The 19,090-nt window shown below is 36.1% G+C and overlaps 1 protein-coding gene across 3 annotated transcripts in view; it reads right to left on the bottom strand.

Annotated features, from left to right (window-relative positions):
• Positions 1-19,090, bottom strand: part of WDR37 (WD repeat domain 37) — a 43,284-nt gene that overhangs the window by 17,857 nt on the left and 6,337 nt on the right. For all 3 annotated transcript variants that reach the window (XM_063415468.1, XM_063415462.1, XM_063415477.1), the window contains 8 exons: positions 16,093-16,270; positions 13,343-13,439; positions 11,542-11,637; positions 11,315-11,379; positions 6,355-6,490; positions 4,898-4,969; positions 2,975-3,019; positions 1,284-1,360 (listed from right to left, as the gene is read on the bottom strand). In XM_063415468.1, coding sequence (XP_063271538.1) covers positions 1,284-1,360; positions 2,975-3,019; positions 4,898-4,969; positions 6,355-6,490; positions 11,315-11,379; positions 11,542-11,637; positions 13,343-13,439; positions 16,093-16,230 — 726 coding nt within the window. In that variant the 5' untranslated portion in view covers positions 16,231-16,270. The remainder of the gene's footprint in view (positions 1-1,283; positions 1,361-2,974; positions 3,020-4,897; positions 4,970-6,354; positions 6,491-11,314; positions 11,380-11,541; positions 11,638-13,342; positions 13,440-16,092; positions 16,271-19,090) is intronic.

Here is a 19,090-nt window from a genome sequence, read left to right on the forward strand (position 1 = left end):
GTGTCAGTCTCTTCTCCCAAGGAACAAGTGATAGGACAAGAGCAAGTGTCCTCAAATTGCACCAGGGGATGTTTAGACTGGATATTAGGAAAAATTTCTTAACCGAAAGGGTTATCAAGCCTTGGAACAGACCACCAGGGAAAGTGGTGAAATGTTTCTACTTCATTTTAAAATCTCCTCCAAACTCCTTAGCTCTGAGTATCAGTCCCCTTCAGTATCTGGTAAGTATCCTACCCTAGAGTTTCATTGTAGCACACTATCAAGGGACTTTTCTCCTTTCAATTTTTAAAGGTAGGAAGCACCTAATAGGACACTGACTGTGTTAATCTTTGGGAAGACAATAATTTCCAGACATATTTTTATCCATTAAAAATCAAATCATTACAGCAATATTTGTCTGTTGGTCAATACACAGTCATCATGCAGTGCTGATGTAAACTGGAGACAAAATAAATTCTTTTGCTCATCATTAAACATCATTCTCTGAATTCCTTTTACACTTACACAAGACAAAAACATCTTTTATGTTACTTGGGATGGAAAAGATAACATTTGTATTTTCTTTCAAAATGGAAATGTCAAATCAAATAAACTGAATCAGACATTTTCCATTCAGAAATCTATCTTGTATTATACAGTCAACTCTTGCCCCTGCTTATCCTACTGAGAAGCTCATGCTATAAACTCTGTTTTCTTCACTATTTAGTAAGGGTGCTTTTAAGTAAAATAAGCATTTGACAGACTAGAGTAAATACTGACTAAATAAAGGCCTGGGGACAACAAAATCAGACAGTGTGATGTGTGCTGGCAAGGGTTGATTAGAAATCAATAGAGACTCAATTAAATAAATGTCAAAATTAGAAGTCTTTACCATCAGTTTTCAATCCACAGCAACTATAGCTAATACAGGTGCCTCAGTAAGTTACCCTACAAAAATTTAACTAGTTTAAAAAGAACTTCATTATTACAAAAAAGAAGTTATTCGACTGTTCATTTACAGTTCATTTACACATTTACTACCTTGAACAAAAAGTCAATTCATCTACTTGAAGCTCTAAATTCTATTCTGCACCAAAAGCCTTTGAAAAAATGAAGGGAGTCTATTTTCAAAGAAAAGTTGACATACAGTTGTTCAACTAAAATCTTAAAATCCCACCTTTGGCAGTCCTGAAATAATGTAATTCTTTAATTATGTGTGAATTTAACATTCAGGCTTATCATAAAACCTGTCTCTGATGAAATTGCTGTGCAATTAGTTTAGTTGCAGCAAGCTGATTGCTTACATTGCAGTCTGCAGTTGGCTGAGGTGTAGGCAACTGTACTATGTATCTCCAGATGTGAGCTGTCTGGTCTCCAGATGCTGCACAGGGGAAGAGAAGCAAAAAAAAAGAGAGAGAGAATAAATAAGAGTATTTCCATGGGCAATAAAAACAAGCTTTAATATTACATTTAGCAATACTAAGTTGCATCCTTTCCTAATAGACACCATGATGAACTTTATGGTAAGCAAGTCTCAACATCTCAAATGTAACTCATTATGCAAGATATAAGCAGCTACCAAATTAATCACTCCTACAGTGTAACATGCACTTGAATACCACACATTACAAGTCTCACCACTGCTCAATATGTAATATTTGAAGAAGGCATTTAATACATCACCAAATACTTGTTTATTTTTTCTTAAAATACTGGGGCTCTTTATTCAATGATTTCTTCCATTAAGTGTTTTTACCATAGTTTTAACGAGAAACCCAAAATAGGAAGTGTGAAGCTATTCCACTTCTGCCAACTCAGCTTAACTAGTAGCAGTTTACAGCTCAGAAGGTACCATGTGATTTTAACTCCATCTGCTTTAAAACAGATTATTCATTATTAACTAAGGACAAACTCAATACAGTCCTTGCTATGGTCAGAACAAACATGATCTAAACCTGCAGGGCTGCTCTCCAGCCACTCCTCTCCCAATTTATGCTCAGCATTACTCTGTTCTAGCTGCAGCATCTGGCATCAGAACTTGTTAAATTTCATCTCATTAAACATCACCCAGTGCTCTCACTTATTTGCATCCCTCTGAAAGGCCTCCTGTCCCTCATGAGAATCAGCAGCACCATCCTATTTGGTATCACCAACAAACTTGCTAATGATGCATCCAGGTCACTGATAAATCTACCGAACAGGGCTGGCCCTAGAATTTACCCAAGGAACACCACTGGTGATCCTTTGCTAGCCAGATGCAGCCCCATTTACTACAACCCTGAGCTCTGCCCTTCAGCCAGCTGCCCACACAGCACACCTTGAACTGGCTGGATAACTTGTCCACAACAACACTGTGAAGGACAGTACCAAAATCCTCACTAAAAACCAGAAAAATTTAATCCACCACATTCCCTTCATCCAGCAGACAGGTGACCTTATCCTAGAAGGATGTCAAGTTATTTAAGCAGGACCTCACCCTTTGTGAACCCATGTTGACAGTGCCTGATCACTGCACTATTCTTTAAATGCCTTTCAGCAGTACCCAGTATAATATTCATAATTTTTTCAGGAACTGAGATTGGATTAACAGGTCTGTAGTTCCATGGGTCTTTCCTCACACCCTTGTAATATTGGTGTAGCAATAGTCAGGAGGGACCTCTCCAGACTCCCAAGAACTTTGGTTGGTAATCAGGAGATATCCTGCCATAGCACCCACTAGTTCTTTGAGTATTCTGAGATGAATTCCAGAACATTAACCTGGTGCATGATTCCAAGTGTCTGGTTTGGAGCAGGCAAGCACAAATGACAACATGGCATGAAAAACACAGATGGCAAGATCTAGCTCTGATTTGTTATGCCTTCAAATATAAAAATAATTCAATCAACAAGGATGCTGACAAAGCAATAGGGAGAGAGGCAACCTGAACAAATTAGCACATTACACTTATTTTCCATCAAGATTAACATACCTAACATACAAAAAAACTTTACATACCTGTAAGAGCCACTTGCTCAGTGGGATGAAACTTTATGGAGTTTACTGTATCAAATAAAGTAAAGTTTTAAGTTAGTATACTAAAATAATTCTTTCACAATATTTTATCATGAAAAGCATTGAAAAATCAAGTTGTCTTAAGTTTTCAGCAATTTTTGGTAGTAATCTTTTAAGTGATATAAAAGTGTAGTATCAAGGAAAGCAGCTACAATTGATTATACAACACATTTTCTAGCAAGTTATTTCCTGAATCTAGTACAAGTGGTTCATGTTAGAGAGGATAAATAAACCACATTCAAATTGTATGTAAGCTGACAGGGAATAACACTCTGGACTTCCATAAGGAGAATTAGTAGCCATAATTATTTCTAACTTAATGAAAATTTGTTATATGTTACCATCAACATTCTGCTTATTACTTAGGATTGCAAGAACAAATGCCTGAAAACCTGATGGAAGTAACACGAATCAGATTTCAGTCCTGCAACCATATGTAATCAAAACATGATGTCCTGCAAGAATTCCATCAAGCAGCAAAGCTCTTCATTTCATTTCAGTGCACAAGATTCAATTCAAGACAGAACTTAGAACCCATTTCCATCCATTATACAAGTAAAATAGATGCATATGTTGTTGGCAGAGCATGGTGTAATGAGTCTAAAAAGATACTCCCTAAACTGAGCTAACTCTATGGGGCACCAGATGCTGGCACACAACACCTTTGCACCATTTCAAATCAACTGTCAAACAAAAAAAAGTTTTATTACATAAAAAATACATTATTTCTATTATAATTTATAGATGTATATAGTTATATAAAATTTATATACAATATAATTTTTGTTGTTGTTGTTATAAACACAGTTGTTTACAAATACAGGTTAGAATTTATTTTCATAGTTATTTAAATAGCAATTTTAAAAGAAAACTACTAGCATGAAGGTTCAAGTGAGTGAAGTTTTCAAACATGAGTTTACAGAACTTAGAGGTCCATGCAGCAAACAGCCTGAGATACCTGAACACATTAACATGTTACCACTTGTTTCTATCTTTGGGCTGTAGGAGCTAGAAGTCATGTAGCAGGAAGAAAAAGTACAAACTCAACAGCTGAAGCAGTTCTAGAGAACTTAATTCTATTTGTACCCTTGCCACAAAGTTTGTGTGACATGCTGAGTTATTTAACCAAACAATCCTGGTCAATAAGTGGATTCCTCACTTTCCCAGGGCATGATAACTAAAGTGCTCAGTTCACAACAGCAAATTAAAGCTATGGAAAACCTCTCCAGTTTTGGTCTAAAAAATCCTGTATTCTAAGTCATTAAGAGGCAGAAGGGGGTTAATCAAGTTCTTGTCAAATTGCACACTAAAAATTAAGATTAACTTGAAAAACACTCACTGCACTACACCTCCTCACCAGAAGAGGGGTTTAAAAAACAGTTTCCACAATATTCATGCTGGTATAAAGAAAAACAACTACATTTAACTGGCTTAATAACAAGATCTTTGTATTATGCAGCAAATTATATACGGGATCTTAAAGCATCTTTAGTTTCTAACTCAAACACAGATCCTGCAAGACAGCTAATTTCTCATTATACAAGCTTCTTTTGTTCTCCACATGCACGAGACCACAATGAGTTCTGACATTTAACTTCTGAGTGTCATGACTGTGCCTGTAAATTTCTTTATATGGATTTGTTTATTCATTTAGCATTTGCAAAACTGTCTTAATGTGCCTCTCCAATAAAGAATCATATTACAAAACGTTCTCTGTATGAAAATTAGTGGAACTTCACAATTGACTTGCTAATGATGTTGGCAAACCTGCAAGGTGAAACCACAATAAACATTTCTGTAGCTGGCCAAAGCACATTTCCCCCTCCCATCTCTGCTCCCAGTTTTCACAACATGCCCTTATCTTACCTGAGCCGACATGCCCTACGTACTTGACAAGGCACTTCCCTGTTTCTATGCTCCACAGCAAAGCAGTGTGATCTATAAAGATTAAAAAGCAGCTGTAAATAGTTAAAAACATATGTTTTTCATTTTTACCCTTTCAACAAACAAGTTATCTTCCACTGAGCACATACCATATGAAATAGATTTTAAATGTAGAACTCCTGACTACCACCTTATATACCAAACATAACATTTTCCTGTCATTGTACATCTCCCCCAAAAAGTAAAGGTGCTGTCCTAATCAGATTAATTTGCAGCAAGTATTGAAAGGCAAATTCTACTTTTGATATTTTTCCTAACTTGGCTATATGCTTCTGTATAAAGCTCCAGCTGTGCATCATGAGACTCAGATAAAAACAGAGAAAGCATTCCATGGTGAAAAAGGCAGTCAGCTACAAACAGGAATTCTAGGCACAATCTATTTACTTCCTGCATGGAAATCCCAAATGCATACAGGTCACTCCAGGGCACTAAAAAAATTAATTTTAAAAGGAAATCACTCCAAATGCCACTCCTTTATCCTCCCACACCCAAAATTAAACAATTAATTTAAGTATTTAAGTGGGTAGTACCTCAAAGCTCAATTGGAGAACAGCTGTTTCCTAGTTAAATCAGGACAAAGACAAGATGTCCCACACAAAGACAAAATGTGCCCCCTCAGCAGGCACATAAAAATTGTAACAGTTCAGTTCAAGAAGCAGAGATTTCTTGTCTGTAAATATTGAAGTCTAGTCAGTACCTTTGGATTCTGTACCAGCTTCAAAAGAATGTCACTTCAAATTGACTGATTCTATCTGGTTATGATTTATTTCCCTAATAATTTTCCAAAACTACACAAGTCTCGACATTGATTTTTGGATTATAATAAATTTAGTGTCTTACTAGTTCATTAGTACTTGTACCCCCTCAAGTGGAAGGAATAAATCTAATAAAGTAAAAAGGACTGAAAATTAAGATCTTTAGCTGTCCCTGTGTTCTGAGGCAAAAGACAGAATACAAGAATACAAGAAGATGCAAACTATAACCACATGTACAGCTCCTATAAACAAAGGGCTAAACAATGCTAGGATATAAAGCCTGCAGGGATCTCTGTACCCAGCCACATGGAATTCTGTGCCAGGGACCTCCCCAAGCAAGCAGCTTCCATCCCACCCAGCCCACCCAACATGCCAGAGCTGACTAAGGACACGGTGACCTGCATGGCAGTGACCTGGCACATACTCCAGAAAGACCAACCAGTATGCTTGAACCTTCGAAGGGAAAGGAAATTCCAATTTTAAGGATTTTTCAGCTACAGAACTTCTTTGAAAGGACTCTTCCAGTGTGGAGCTCAGTTTTCAAGTATGCTTTGTATCTGTATTTGCTATAGCTCAGGGACTTAACCAGAATTTTCTAAATATTCAAGCAACACAAAACTTTACCAGCAGATGCAGTTCCCAACACCACTGGCTGAGTTTTCGCGACACTGACATCCCAAATACCATCCCTGTGGCCAACATATTCCTTTACCAGTTGACAGATTGCCCTTGATGTTGTAGTTTTAAAACTGGATACAATCTGAAATAGCAGAGACACCAACATTTTTTTCCACATCGATCCAAGATTAAGTAATTATCTCACAAATAAAAATAGATATTAACTTTTCCATGATTATTTAATGTTCTGACAAATCATTATTGTCAAAAATTTGACATTTGATGGTGGGAAAGTGAGTTTGGATGCAAATGTACCTCTCATTTCCTTTTTTTTTTCCTTTTTTAATAGCAGGCCTTTTACAGAATGCAAGACAAACTATTCCGTACTACAGTAATGCAATCTTATTGGAGTAATGAGTTGTACAAGTGCAGAGTGCATTTCTCATTCAGTCTGGGTAAGGATTTTAATGGGAAAAAAATATAAAAATAAAAATACCAAACCCAGCAAAAGACCTTAAAACTTTCCTTGCCTATTCCCAAACACGTACATCTGGTAACTTAGTCCCTGCTAGCCAGTGTAATGTGTTTGAAAAAAATGTACTTTTTATATCATTCTAGTAAAACCCAGAAACATTCCAATTTAAAATACTCACTGCTGCTTTTCTTTAAAGCTGCATGAAGCTAATCAAATCAAACATCAACCTGAGAGCATATGCCTGTTTATTTGTGTAATGAAGCTTTTAAAAAAATATGTCAAACTCATTTAAACATTGATAAGCATGCTCCCTCAAAATGAAGCTATTAGGGGAAAAACAGAGAAGACTCATTAAATCCAAATTACTATGTGCATAAGTAATATCAAATTAAAGGAAGGAAAATCTGGTAAAACAGTAAACTACAAGTCACTATAGTGTAGAAATGCTAAAAACACTCAGCAACTACAAAAAGGAAGCAAATTGCAGAAATTCTACATTTTCAGATAAAGTGGAGTACAATATTAAAAAAAAAATGTTTCTCTTGCTGAACACTTCCAGAGACAATTGAAACCAAGAGTCATGAAAGATGGCTTAAGAAAGGAAAGACCACTATTACAAATACCCTATTTTTATCCCACAAGTCTTGAAGCTCATAATTGTTCTTCGAGAAAGACTACCTCAAAAGCTTTGTTAAACTGAAACAAAAAGACAACTTCAATTTATCAGTGTTTTCCTCAGCATGAAATTACGGGCAGGTATCTGACCAGTTAAATCAAAACCTTTAAATACTTCAACACTAATCACATTAAGACTTATCTACAGCTTAGTAAAAGTTAGAAAGTTAATTAAGTCTACATTTCAGATACAATAAACTAAAGTTAAAATCCCATTAGTTTCTGGTATTAAAATAGAAGGTCTTAAGTATGTCATTAAAGCAAATTACTTCAAAAAAGGTTTTTAAAGCTAAAAGAAAATCTGTAAGAGCATTCCAAATCCTGAGCATGTCAGCTCTCCAATGATGAAATGATAATGCCCTATTTGAATTCCAAATTACCAGCAAATATGCATTTTGATTTCACAGCAGCAGAAGGAACATTACAGATGTACTGATAAGAAAATGGGCTCATGGTAAAGATTATTAGTGCAATCATACTGCAGTGTCCTAAATTCTGAACACAATCCTACAGATGCAACTTTCACATTGAATATAGTCCTTAAATTAAATGGACTCGTGTATGAGAAGTAGAACAACTGAATTAAATAGTATCAGGAAAGGACTAAAACAGCACTCAGCTCAAACTCCAAACTTGGTATTTTCCAACTCAGTCTGTGCTTGCATTCTGTCTTTCTAATGTTGAGTCAAACCCTCATGCAAAAGTTTTCTAGGAGAAACTGTCCCTTATCCATCAACAAACACAGAATTTCCAAAACTGTTGGACAGTGGTTTCACTGATCATTTAATGGCAAACTCCTTTTAGGTATTAGCAGTCTTTAATCAACACAAAGAAGACCAGACTTGAAGAACACTATCCAACAGTAAATGTCCTGATTCAGATATTTACTCAACATACATTTTCCACTCTATTTTCCTTTCTTTTTTTGATGCCCTTCACTTCACATACCAGTAATTGAATAAACTAGACAGGCCCTGGACTAGTTCCTGCTTGCTAAACACATATAAACAATGTCCCAAGCCAGGAAAGGAAATATTTACAGAACATGCAACTTGCTAAAAAGACGTCCCTGTATTGCAGAAAATTTCTGTAGTAATTTCTGTAGATCATCATAAACAAATAAATAACCAACCACATCCTGAGTGTTTCACCTTTGTCCGAACTCTCTCCTAAATTGATATAGTTTCATGTATCTCCACAAAATTATTTAATAGGGACACAATTGTTTCCTATGTAAACAAGTCAGAGTGAGGCACCCTGTAACAAAGTTTCTTACACAGACAGGGCACATTGGAAATAAGAATGAAAACTTGATTAACTCAGGCCCAGCTCAGCAGCATTACACCTGTGACCTGTGCCTGATGGACAGAATGTCCTGGGAAACAACTTAAAGCAGTGAGGGTAAAACTACATAGTCCAAAAAGTTTTATTCCTTTTAACTAGTGGATGAATAAATACATTCTTTTAAGAGTCTTTATCCTGATCTAGTTAAATCAGAGATCCTGGAATTTAGTTTGGATGGAGCAAGTTACATCATTGCAGTTTATTTTAGGACTCTGCATAAACAATTGATGCTTCCCTGATGTTGTAACAACTTTCACAAGCCAGGAACCATTAACAGCAGCCATTACATTTTGTTAATATCAAAACATGGATCTCATGTAGTGATCCCTGCATCTAAAACCAACTGCAGTTAACTTACAGAATCTTGTCCATTAACAAAAAAATTAGTTTAAAGAGTACCAAGTCTACCTCTTCAGGATTTAAATACTCGTGGATAACCCTTGCTGCTAAAACCATGCTTTTCTGAAATGAGTTTTGCCAACTTCATAGATAGCTAAGTGATGAAAAGTATTCCAGTATGGAAATTTCATATGAAGGGCTGAAATTAAGAATGTTCACTTCAGCATTTTCCCCAAGAGAATGAACAGATTGCTTTAGTATTTTTGGCCAAGTCCTAGTATTTTTTACCAATATTAAAGCAGTCAAGGATCAGTCTTCTCATTAGATTAAGTAAATAGTGAAAGGTCTTTTCAGGAAAAAAAATTCATTCTATATGCACTGCCAATCTGAAAAAATGTAATGGTGTGCAATTACACCAAACAATTGGTTTGTAAAACTTAAGTCTCTTCTAATTTTCCACAGGCAAAGAAAAATGGTTTGTTAGAAAGTTATACACTTTCCTAACTCTTTGCTATAGTCTCTCTGTGAGTCAAGAGACAAAAGGTTACAGCTTTGACTCTTTGGTGTAGGAAGGAAGGAGAGGTCATAATAAAGCATCTCTGTGAAGTTCATTAAGGTTTCAAAGAACACACTGGACAGAGATGCTCTCAGTGTTGTAACTTCCCTCAGCTCCTGGCTACTGCCCAGTAAATTCTGACTCAAAGCTGTAAAAAGAAATATATCAGCACATGCAGACATCTGTTGGCTACCAATTGATACAAGAGATGTGCATAATGTTCAGGTATTAAATTCTTCACGCTCCACTACTCCTGGCTGCTTTGCTGTGCATGCACATCAGTTCCCCAGGAGTCTCCACCTCATACTTCCCAGCTTCCCATGCTGAAGCTGGGAGCTCTGCCTGTCTCGCCCAGGAAAAAATATGACTGCTACACTGCAAGAAAGTAAAAGAAGACAAGGATTTAACATCTGCCTTAAAAACCCAAACAAACAAACAAAAAAAAGAACCCCACAAACAAAAAAAAAATAAACAAAACCAAACAAAAAAACCCCCACAAAACACAATACTACACTAGAGGGTACTAATTTATAACTATATATAAGTGTATCAAAACTATACATCCCATATTAATATTATGTTGGCACTAAGTTTAAGTGGTCTCATTAAACATTTGTAAGCCATTAAGTCTTAAAAGAGACATCTATATGCATCAAACTGGTAAGAATAAAAGTTTGAAAAACAACAAAATAAAAAGGAGATCAAATAAACAAAAGTAGCTTCAGTCTATTTCACTATCTTATTCTTACTCTCAAACTTTTATACTTAAGAGAATTTATTTCCAAGACACCTACACCACATATCAGCCTGCATTACAGGTCACCACAGAGCTTCCTATACAGCTGGTTCACATACCAGATTCCACTGTGGTTTCCTCACATTTTATTTAACATTTTATTTAATCGTGTATTAATAAATGACTGATATAGAGAAAAAAGAGCAGCAGGTAAACTCTCTGCAAAAAATTGAAAAAGGGGAAAGAGCGAGGAAAACAAAAATATCAGGCTGATGCACATGTACAAAATGAAAAGCATCAGAAAGGTTAACTGGGCCAAAACACCAAACCAAAAAAGATCACTAGCTACTGATAAGCAAGGCTTGCAACCTTGTTGTTCTAATTAATTGTTCTAGTCTAATAGCTAAAAACAAAAATTATTTAAAAAAAGAAATTTGTAAGACTACATATAGAGGCGCCTACTTAAATCCCTATTTTAACTGCAATACCCAAATCCTTATTCAGAAATCCACTAGCAAATTCTCTATTTCCCTCATGAAACAGAATTATTTTTTAGTTTTATTTATAAAACAGCATTCCCACATACACGTGTGCACACCCTCTCCCCTCCAATGTCCCTTCTTCAAAAAAGTGAGCACTTATTGTAACAGTATCAGACAGTATGGTGAAGTAATGGGTCATTGATGAATCCAAGATAAACATTATTAAACATTAAACACTGCTTAGGAGGCAGAGTTACTTACACTACCCAGCTTAAAGAAACCACAATTTACAACTTAAAGACTGTCATGTTAGTCTCACGAGTACACATGGATTAGTAGAGATTTAATTTGTCTCATACCTTGCTAGTAGATGCCTTGTAAGTTGTCTTTAATTTCTGAGAAAGCTGACTGGTACTATGACTGGCTGTTGAAATAAATTCAAAGGGAGATATTTCAAATACAGCATTAGCTTGTTTGTAGAAGTAACTGGAATTAATTCCCTTCAGTAACATTCTAAGTTTTGGTCAATGAAGTATAAAAATTGAATTCAAAAATACTGGTTTAGGATTCTTTGTGGCTCTCTTACCTTTTGTTTTCAGTTGTCCTTTGCTCAGTTCAGCACCATCAATTGTCTGTCCTTCACCCGCTAAGCGCTCGTTCAGTGTATCAATCTCCCTACGCACTAACAAATCCAGAAACTCACATTACCACAAAAAATTACTATTATTAATAACAGCATTAACATACTATTTAAGAACTATTATGGTTAGTAAGTATGCTATTTCATGCTAAGGAGAGGAAAGGAGATCAAGTGGGATTTTATAAAAGCAGGACTCACCAAGACACAAAGCAAGACTCATGCTGAATTTTCCAGAGATCAACCTTGACCCAGATCCCACACAAAGAATTGGTGGCTTCTAATTACTCTTACTAATAAATGAGGCTAAGATTTAACAAAACCATTTCTATGAAATACATGGCCCATCTGCATTGAATTAAAAACAGCAGAAGACAGAAAACTTGTGGCATCATAAATATTTTAGCCACACAATTAGCATATTCCTTCTTAACACAGATTTTATTAACCATAAAACAACATTCTCCCTGAATACGTCTCTACTACTAGAGTCTCACAGGAAAGATAGTGCTGCAAATAACTATATTTTATACTTTAGGATTTTTTTTAAAAAAAAAATCTGCATACAGTAACTCCAGCAATAGTGTAGGAATTAGGCCAAGAACAAAAAATATTAGACTGAGCATGAGAAGAGAAAATTTAGAAATTTTCAAGGGAGTGAAAAAAGACCACAATCATAACCAGAGCTGTGAGGTGAAGAAAGTAGATAAAGAAATGGAAAGGAAGGAAAATAATCATACTCTGGAGGGTACAAATCCACCACTTGTTTTCTGACAAGCATAAGGCTGGGAAGGGAAATTCTACTTTTCTTGCTGCCAGCCAAATTCTCAGCAGGAAGCTGAGAATTCAGTTGTGCAAATTGTCACTAAAAATGCGTACGTTTGATGACAGCCTTCAGCCAACACAATCGCAGGTTTTAAGAGAATAAAACATCCAGAACATGTTAAAAAAGCAGGCTAGGGGTTTGTTTTGGTTTTTGTAACATGACTGTCTGGTTTAACTGTGGGAACTGATTAGGTGTAAGAAAAAAATTGACTTGGACCCAAATCAGATTCCACAATTCAGAATCCAAGCCCATGTAACACAGCTTAAAATTCCAGCAAGGGAGGCTTTACTGTGTTACTGCACAGGCCTGTGTTACTGAACTTTGGGTCCTCTAACATCACCTTGGATCACTTACATTATCAGACAATTGCAGTGTCATCAAACAAATATCTTTTTCAGGACAACACCTGGAATTTTTATCTGAGTGCTTGACTTCAAAACTCCTGAACAGCTGCAGGTACTGGTTATGCAATGTGTAAGATGTTTGATGCAAACCCACCCCATTTTATACTTTTTCAGGCAAGTTGCCTTTCCAATTTTATTTACTAATTTACATAATTAAAATTAAGCCTGTAAATATAAAACAAAGCAAAAAACTTCAAAGGCTGGATGGAGTTTCTGGAGATTAACATAACCAGAGCCTACAATGATAAGGAGACAGCCCCTTCACTGGCTTTGCCTGAGAGTCAAGGGGGGGTGACAGACATCAGCTCTCCCTGCTTGCATCAAAGAGCTGAGAAAGTGCTTTTTCTGAAAAGGTACCAACTCCATCTTTGGCTACAAGTTCAGAACAACTCCTAAACTGCTCACAGAAAAGCTACACTAATTATACCACATTATCCAGTATAAGCATTTTAATCAGTGTTACTGTAACCTAAATATATATGAACAATTCATAAGTTGCCAGAAAAAAATAGACACTCACATTCCAAATTTTCAATATAGAGGTTTTCAAATTCCCGTTCTATTTGTCCAAAAAGTTCAAGGAGTGTATTCCGGACAGCAGATGGTAACTTAGAATCCTAGGAGGCAAAAATTATATTTTTCTTTACATATATTTGATAAAGTCACTCTTCAATCTTGAACTGATTTTAACAGTTATCTCAATGTCCCAGCAAAGAGGGAAATTAAAACTAGTGCTAGTGTAGAACACAAAACAATAGCTCTGCGCATCATAAAGTTATTAATTTTTATATATTCTTTCTCTTTCAGGGGACAGAATTCAAATCAATTATGATATTTGTTTTGGTTTTCTTCAGTAGAGAAAAATTATAAAAATCAAGATACAATTCATTGACAAAACAGAAAGTGAGAAAAAATTTCTTTTTCATATCAATGTTTCCAGTTCAAGAAAAAAGAATATTTTGTTTGATAAAGTAATTCAAAAGTTGACAATGCAATGGGTTAGAAAGTTGTGAACACAATGCATCTGATTACCAAAGCTTAAGACAAACTAAAATTTTAAATGCATTTTTAACATTTACCTACTTTTGTCACTAAGTGTGAAGAAAACTACAGTTTCTAATCCTTCCCTCCCCAGATATTACTTGAGCATTCTATTCTTCAGTTGCTGGTAGACCACAATATGTAAATTGGCCTACTACACTCACTATTTACCTAGGTAGCCAGCTATAAACTGCTTTTTTAAACAGTTTTCACTTAACTGAGTCACCTTCCACCACAGCCCCAGGAATTGTGTGCAGGGACAGCAGGAAAGGGCAGCTGTGACCCTGGCTGTGTAAGTTATTCCCAAAGTTTTAAAGAGAGCAAGAGAAACCACTCATGGCCATGACACAGCACACCTGCTTTGTGCAGTTTTACACAGGTTCACAGCTAGCTTAGGCTGTGGCACTGTGCTGGAAGGAGTGGGACTGTGCTCCTTATCATCATTTCTTTCTTCATCTGCCTCTCCCCTGATGGGATGCTTTGGTTCAGGCATTCACAGACAACCAGAAGCAAAACAGACCCTAATTAAAACCAACCTGAAACAAAACTGATTAAACAAAAATGCTAAATACATTAAACACTATTAAGAGAAACACTGAAGTTAGAAGAATTATTTCTAATTCAACTACCCAAAAATTTCATACAGCAAGTTATGAAAGAAACAAACTTAACCTACAACTTTTGCAACTAAAATGGAGATGTAGAAAAGTTTTTCAAGTAACTTCTCAAAGCCTGAAAGGATAAACAAATCTAAACTTGTAATGAAGTAATCAACATAGTAAAATGCAGTCACTTCCTTTCCTCTCTTTAAACTTGGCATTATTTAAAATAGCTTATTAAAGAAGCATGTAATAATGTTATCTCCTTATCTGCAAAAGTCCTTAGCTAGATGTCATGTGGTTTACAGCTCCACTGTGAAGGGGCATTAACACTCTCTACTTGATAGATTCTGCCACCTAGCTGGTCAAGGTCAACAAAATCAAACAAGATGATAGCTAAAACATTTTAAACATCTATGTATCACAACATAATACACTTAGAGTTTGCTAAGAAATACTAAAACAGCTTAACATTTTGGTTTACTATGCAGGAGTGACAGCATATCTTGACATCTCAGCTGCCCTTCATGCCTTTCCTGAAGGAATGCTGCAGTACTTCCAAATGCATGAAGTTTTCTATCCAAGTACTTGCATTCTCCAACTTCTAGATGACTAGAAACAACAACCTAGGCCCTGTTAGTTCCCAGAAAACTAATGCTTTATTGAAAAATTAGATTAAATTAAAAATTTACTGAAAAAAAGATTAAATTAAAAAAAAAAAAAAAAACCAAAGTCACAACACTGAGAAAACACCAGATTTTCCCTTCAGAGTATCTGTACACTTTGGTGTGAGGTTTCTTGTAGCCAAACTCCATTTGTATTTCAAAACAATTGTCTGATAAAAATCAAGTTTTGCATCATCTTTCCCAGTCCCACACTAACACTGTGTAGTCAATTTGACAATAAATACTTTTTTTAAAACTGGTATTTGCTTATCTTTGCCAATACTGCTTCTGACAGAAGCCTTACCTACAGGTAATCTCAGAATTTTTAGGTGCAACACTCCAAGTGCAGATTGCACCCACTACACTGACGTGATTAAGAAAGCTACAGAAGGAGTGGCTGCTGTTCCTTCCCTTAAATCTAATCCCAGAAGAGCACACCAAACATAAAAAAAACCCACACAAACAAAAATCTGAGTTAGCTCACACTTCTGTCAGGCAGGCAGGCAGTATTTGTTTACTTTACAGGAAGGAATGCAGAACAATGTTCCAACTAATATTTCCCCTATCAGAGTCATCATAAGAAGTATTTGGTTTATTAATTTCTGGGTTGCTACTGTTCCAAATGCAAACTTTTGAAAGCAAGAATCAACTCTGATCTTTTTCTTTTGCAGGCTGTGGGGAGAGGTTGCAGTGAACAAGCAGGCTGGGGTTTACACTGTTTTAGGGCTTTATCATTCATGTAAGACTACACAGAAGTTGATAAACTCCACAGGTCTCAACACAACCTGAACCACTGTCAACATCCACATCAATGATCTCCAAAGGCACTGAGCACTTACAAGCAACAAAATCTGTTGTTTCTGCAGCTTTACTGGACATATTTCAACATTTCAATATTTGTTTACCTTCTCCCCATAGAAAACACACTAAAAAAAGGGGATGCAAGCCCCCAAGCATCACCTTACCTGCCCCTCCAACATGTCTCTCTGCAGCCCCGCCCGCTCCTGCTCGGAGCTGTTGGTTCTTCGAATGGAAAGGCTGTGTGATTTACGTTTCTGCTTTGCCTGGCGAGCAGATGCACAACTTCCACTTTCTATTGGCATTACTTCAAAAAAACAGCTTCACAGAGGCTCCTATGATAAACTAAGGACAAGCGTTACACATTAAAAATTGCTTCACCAAACGAACCACGATTTAAATATTTTTCTCAAAATGGAAGTATTTAGTTCTACTAAACTTTGGAGTTGTTTGGGTTGTCATTAAAAAGAAGAGATCCTTCTTACTTACAGCTGTTCTTCAAACAACATTAATTCAAAACCATATGCATATATGTAAATAGAGTGGAATTGCTTCTGCATTATTTATTCATTAGGTAACAAACCTCCACAAAAGGAAAATAAATTCCACTTCCTTGCTCATTTTGGAGAACACCAGCAGAGACAGCCCCAAAATGCTTCCAGGAAACAACTATTATGCATACTATAGTTCACTGAAATGCATGCAAAATTAAAACCCAGCTGGAAAATGAAAGCAAACATGGTAATTTAGGGACACTGTCAGGTTAAAAATGTATTATTCAACTTTAAGCGTTACTATACAATATTTAACAGATGTCCTGGTTCAGATACAAGCAGAAATTAATTTTCATGACAGAAGTTCTGAAAACTACCTTCCACCATTTTTGGCAGCTCATGGTTTCACTTCCCTTAATAATGAAAGTGCCCATGAACTTATGAGAGTAGTGAAAGTGCAACTGACTTAACAGGCTGGTGGTGATGTGGTTCATTTCTGTCACCTTGATAAAGCCAAATATATGCATTTCAATATGCCTAAAAACCCCTGACAGTATCTCCAAAAAGTATTACCATGTATGAGCTACTGCTTCCCCTGTTTAAAAAATTATGTCTGATTTATTGCATAAATGTGGAGAATATATATGAAAAATCAAATTATGTTTGATTGCATAAATATGGAGAATATGTTCTTCATTGTCAAAATCTTATTTTTACAAACATTTAATTACAGGATTTTTAAAATTTAAACCCGACATTCAACACAAATTATTTTTTGTTTCATGGGGTACCAGTTGTTAAACATTTCAAATGTTTCAGGATTGATTACCCAAAATTTTTCAATCATGCACGACAACAAAATAAAAATTCATTCTCCAGCATAAATCATTTCTGAAACAACAATTACAACTTAAAATAGGTGCAATAGCCTGCAGAGAAATAGGAGAGCAGAGTTGGCAAAGCTAACCAGGCAACTGAGCTTCCTTTTAAATAAGTTGATCAGAGAAAATTTAAACCAAACCCAGGGCCACTTCCAATTTAAGATCCGCCAACACACTGGATCTCACGCTAGGAATGAGCACCATCGCTATTAACAAGATCAGGCATTAACCACTTCAGGGGTTTGACATGGTGTTTTCAGCTCTTTAACAGGTCATAAAGCCAAGGAAAAGCATACCTTACTAAAACCACAGTATGCACCGTGAATAACAAGAGCTCGAAATCTCCTTCAGGTTTTATATCACAAAATGAAAATGAATAAAGATACAGAAATTTGTATCAAAAATGAGACTAGATTTAGTTAAGATTTTAATGACTGTCCATCCCTATTAAAAAAATTGGTATTTTAATTAGCTTTTGGAACAACCGAGTTCCAGTAACCTGACACCAATTCCTTAGTGAATCAAAAATAAAATTTAGGTTGCACCTGTGACCTGTACTGCACTAAAAATTTTTTTTCATATCCTCTGGATTCCACTGAGTCCGCTCCTGCACCTAATCCCACCAGAGCTTTTTATGTGTGATTAATCAGTAGTAACTAAATAGCTATATTCACAAATTAAAGAAGAGACTAGAAAAAAACTGCCATTGGGTAGTTCCTTATTTGCCTAAATTCTGCTATTCACTGTGGCTAGATTCCTCTAAAAATTTTTTTAGAAGTCCATCCCATAAACAGTTATTGTCAATTTTCTGGGCCTTATAAGTATCTTCCTGTTCATGGACATATGGTCAAGAATGAGGAACAGGTTTTCTGTGCTCATCACATTTCTATTTCTTTTCAAAAGAGGATCAGATCCCAAGCACACATATATATATTCTCCCCTCTTCCACCCTGCTTCCTATCTTCCTTGGGAACTACTCGTTCAATGGCTTTCAGTTACCATATTCTGCAGTTTGGGATTACATTTTAAGGCCAGAAGCATCAGTGTGCACACAGGCAGATTTGTTAAGACAGTTTTATTCATACACATAACTACATATAATCCCATAAACCCATTAACATTTCACTTAAGATCAAGGGGCAGAAGGGGGTAAAAAAAAAAAAACAAGAGGCAATTTCTAATCCCTGCCAAATGTGGTTCTTGAACTGTTATACACAAAGCTGTTAATGCAGCTTATGCCTTACCAGCCAATGTTTTAACTATTTCCACTTGCCTTTTCTGCCATGCTACTTCATTTTGGAGGATGTTACTGAGCAATATCCTTTTTTTGAGTGCTTAATAAAATCATAGAATGATTTGCATTGGAAGGGACCTTTAAAGGTCATCTAGTTGCTCCTCTGCAATGGACAGGGACATCTTTATCTGCATCAGGTTGCTCAGAGCCCTGTCCAACCTGACCTTGGATGTTTCCATGGGTGGGGCCATCCTTTGCCTCTCTGGCAACCTGTGCCCACCCTCACTGTAAAAAATTTCACCACCCTCACTGTAAAAAATTCTTCCTTCTATTTAATCTCAATCTATGCTCTTTTAGGTTAAAATCATTATCCTTGTCACATCACTGTAGGCCCTGGTGAAAAGTCTGTCTTTCTCTAAAATGCCCTTTAAGTATTGAAAGACTCTGACAAGGTCTCCCCAGAGAATCCTCTTGGGTTAAAAACCCCATCTATGTCAGCTTTTTTTTTACAGAAGAGGTTCGCAGCACTCTGATAACTTTGTGGTTCTAACAGGTC

Source organism: Prinia subflava, chromosome 1, assembly GCF_021018805.1.
Source record: "Prinia subflava isolate CZ2003 ecotype Zambia chromosome 1, Cam_Psub_1.2, whole genome shotgun sequence".
Taxonomy (NCBI): Eukaryota; Metazoa; Chordata; class Aves; order Passeriformes; family Cisticolidae; genus Prinia; species Prinia subflava.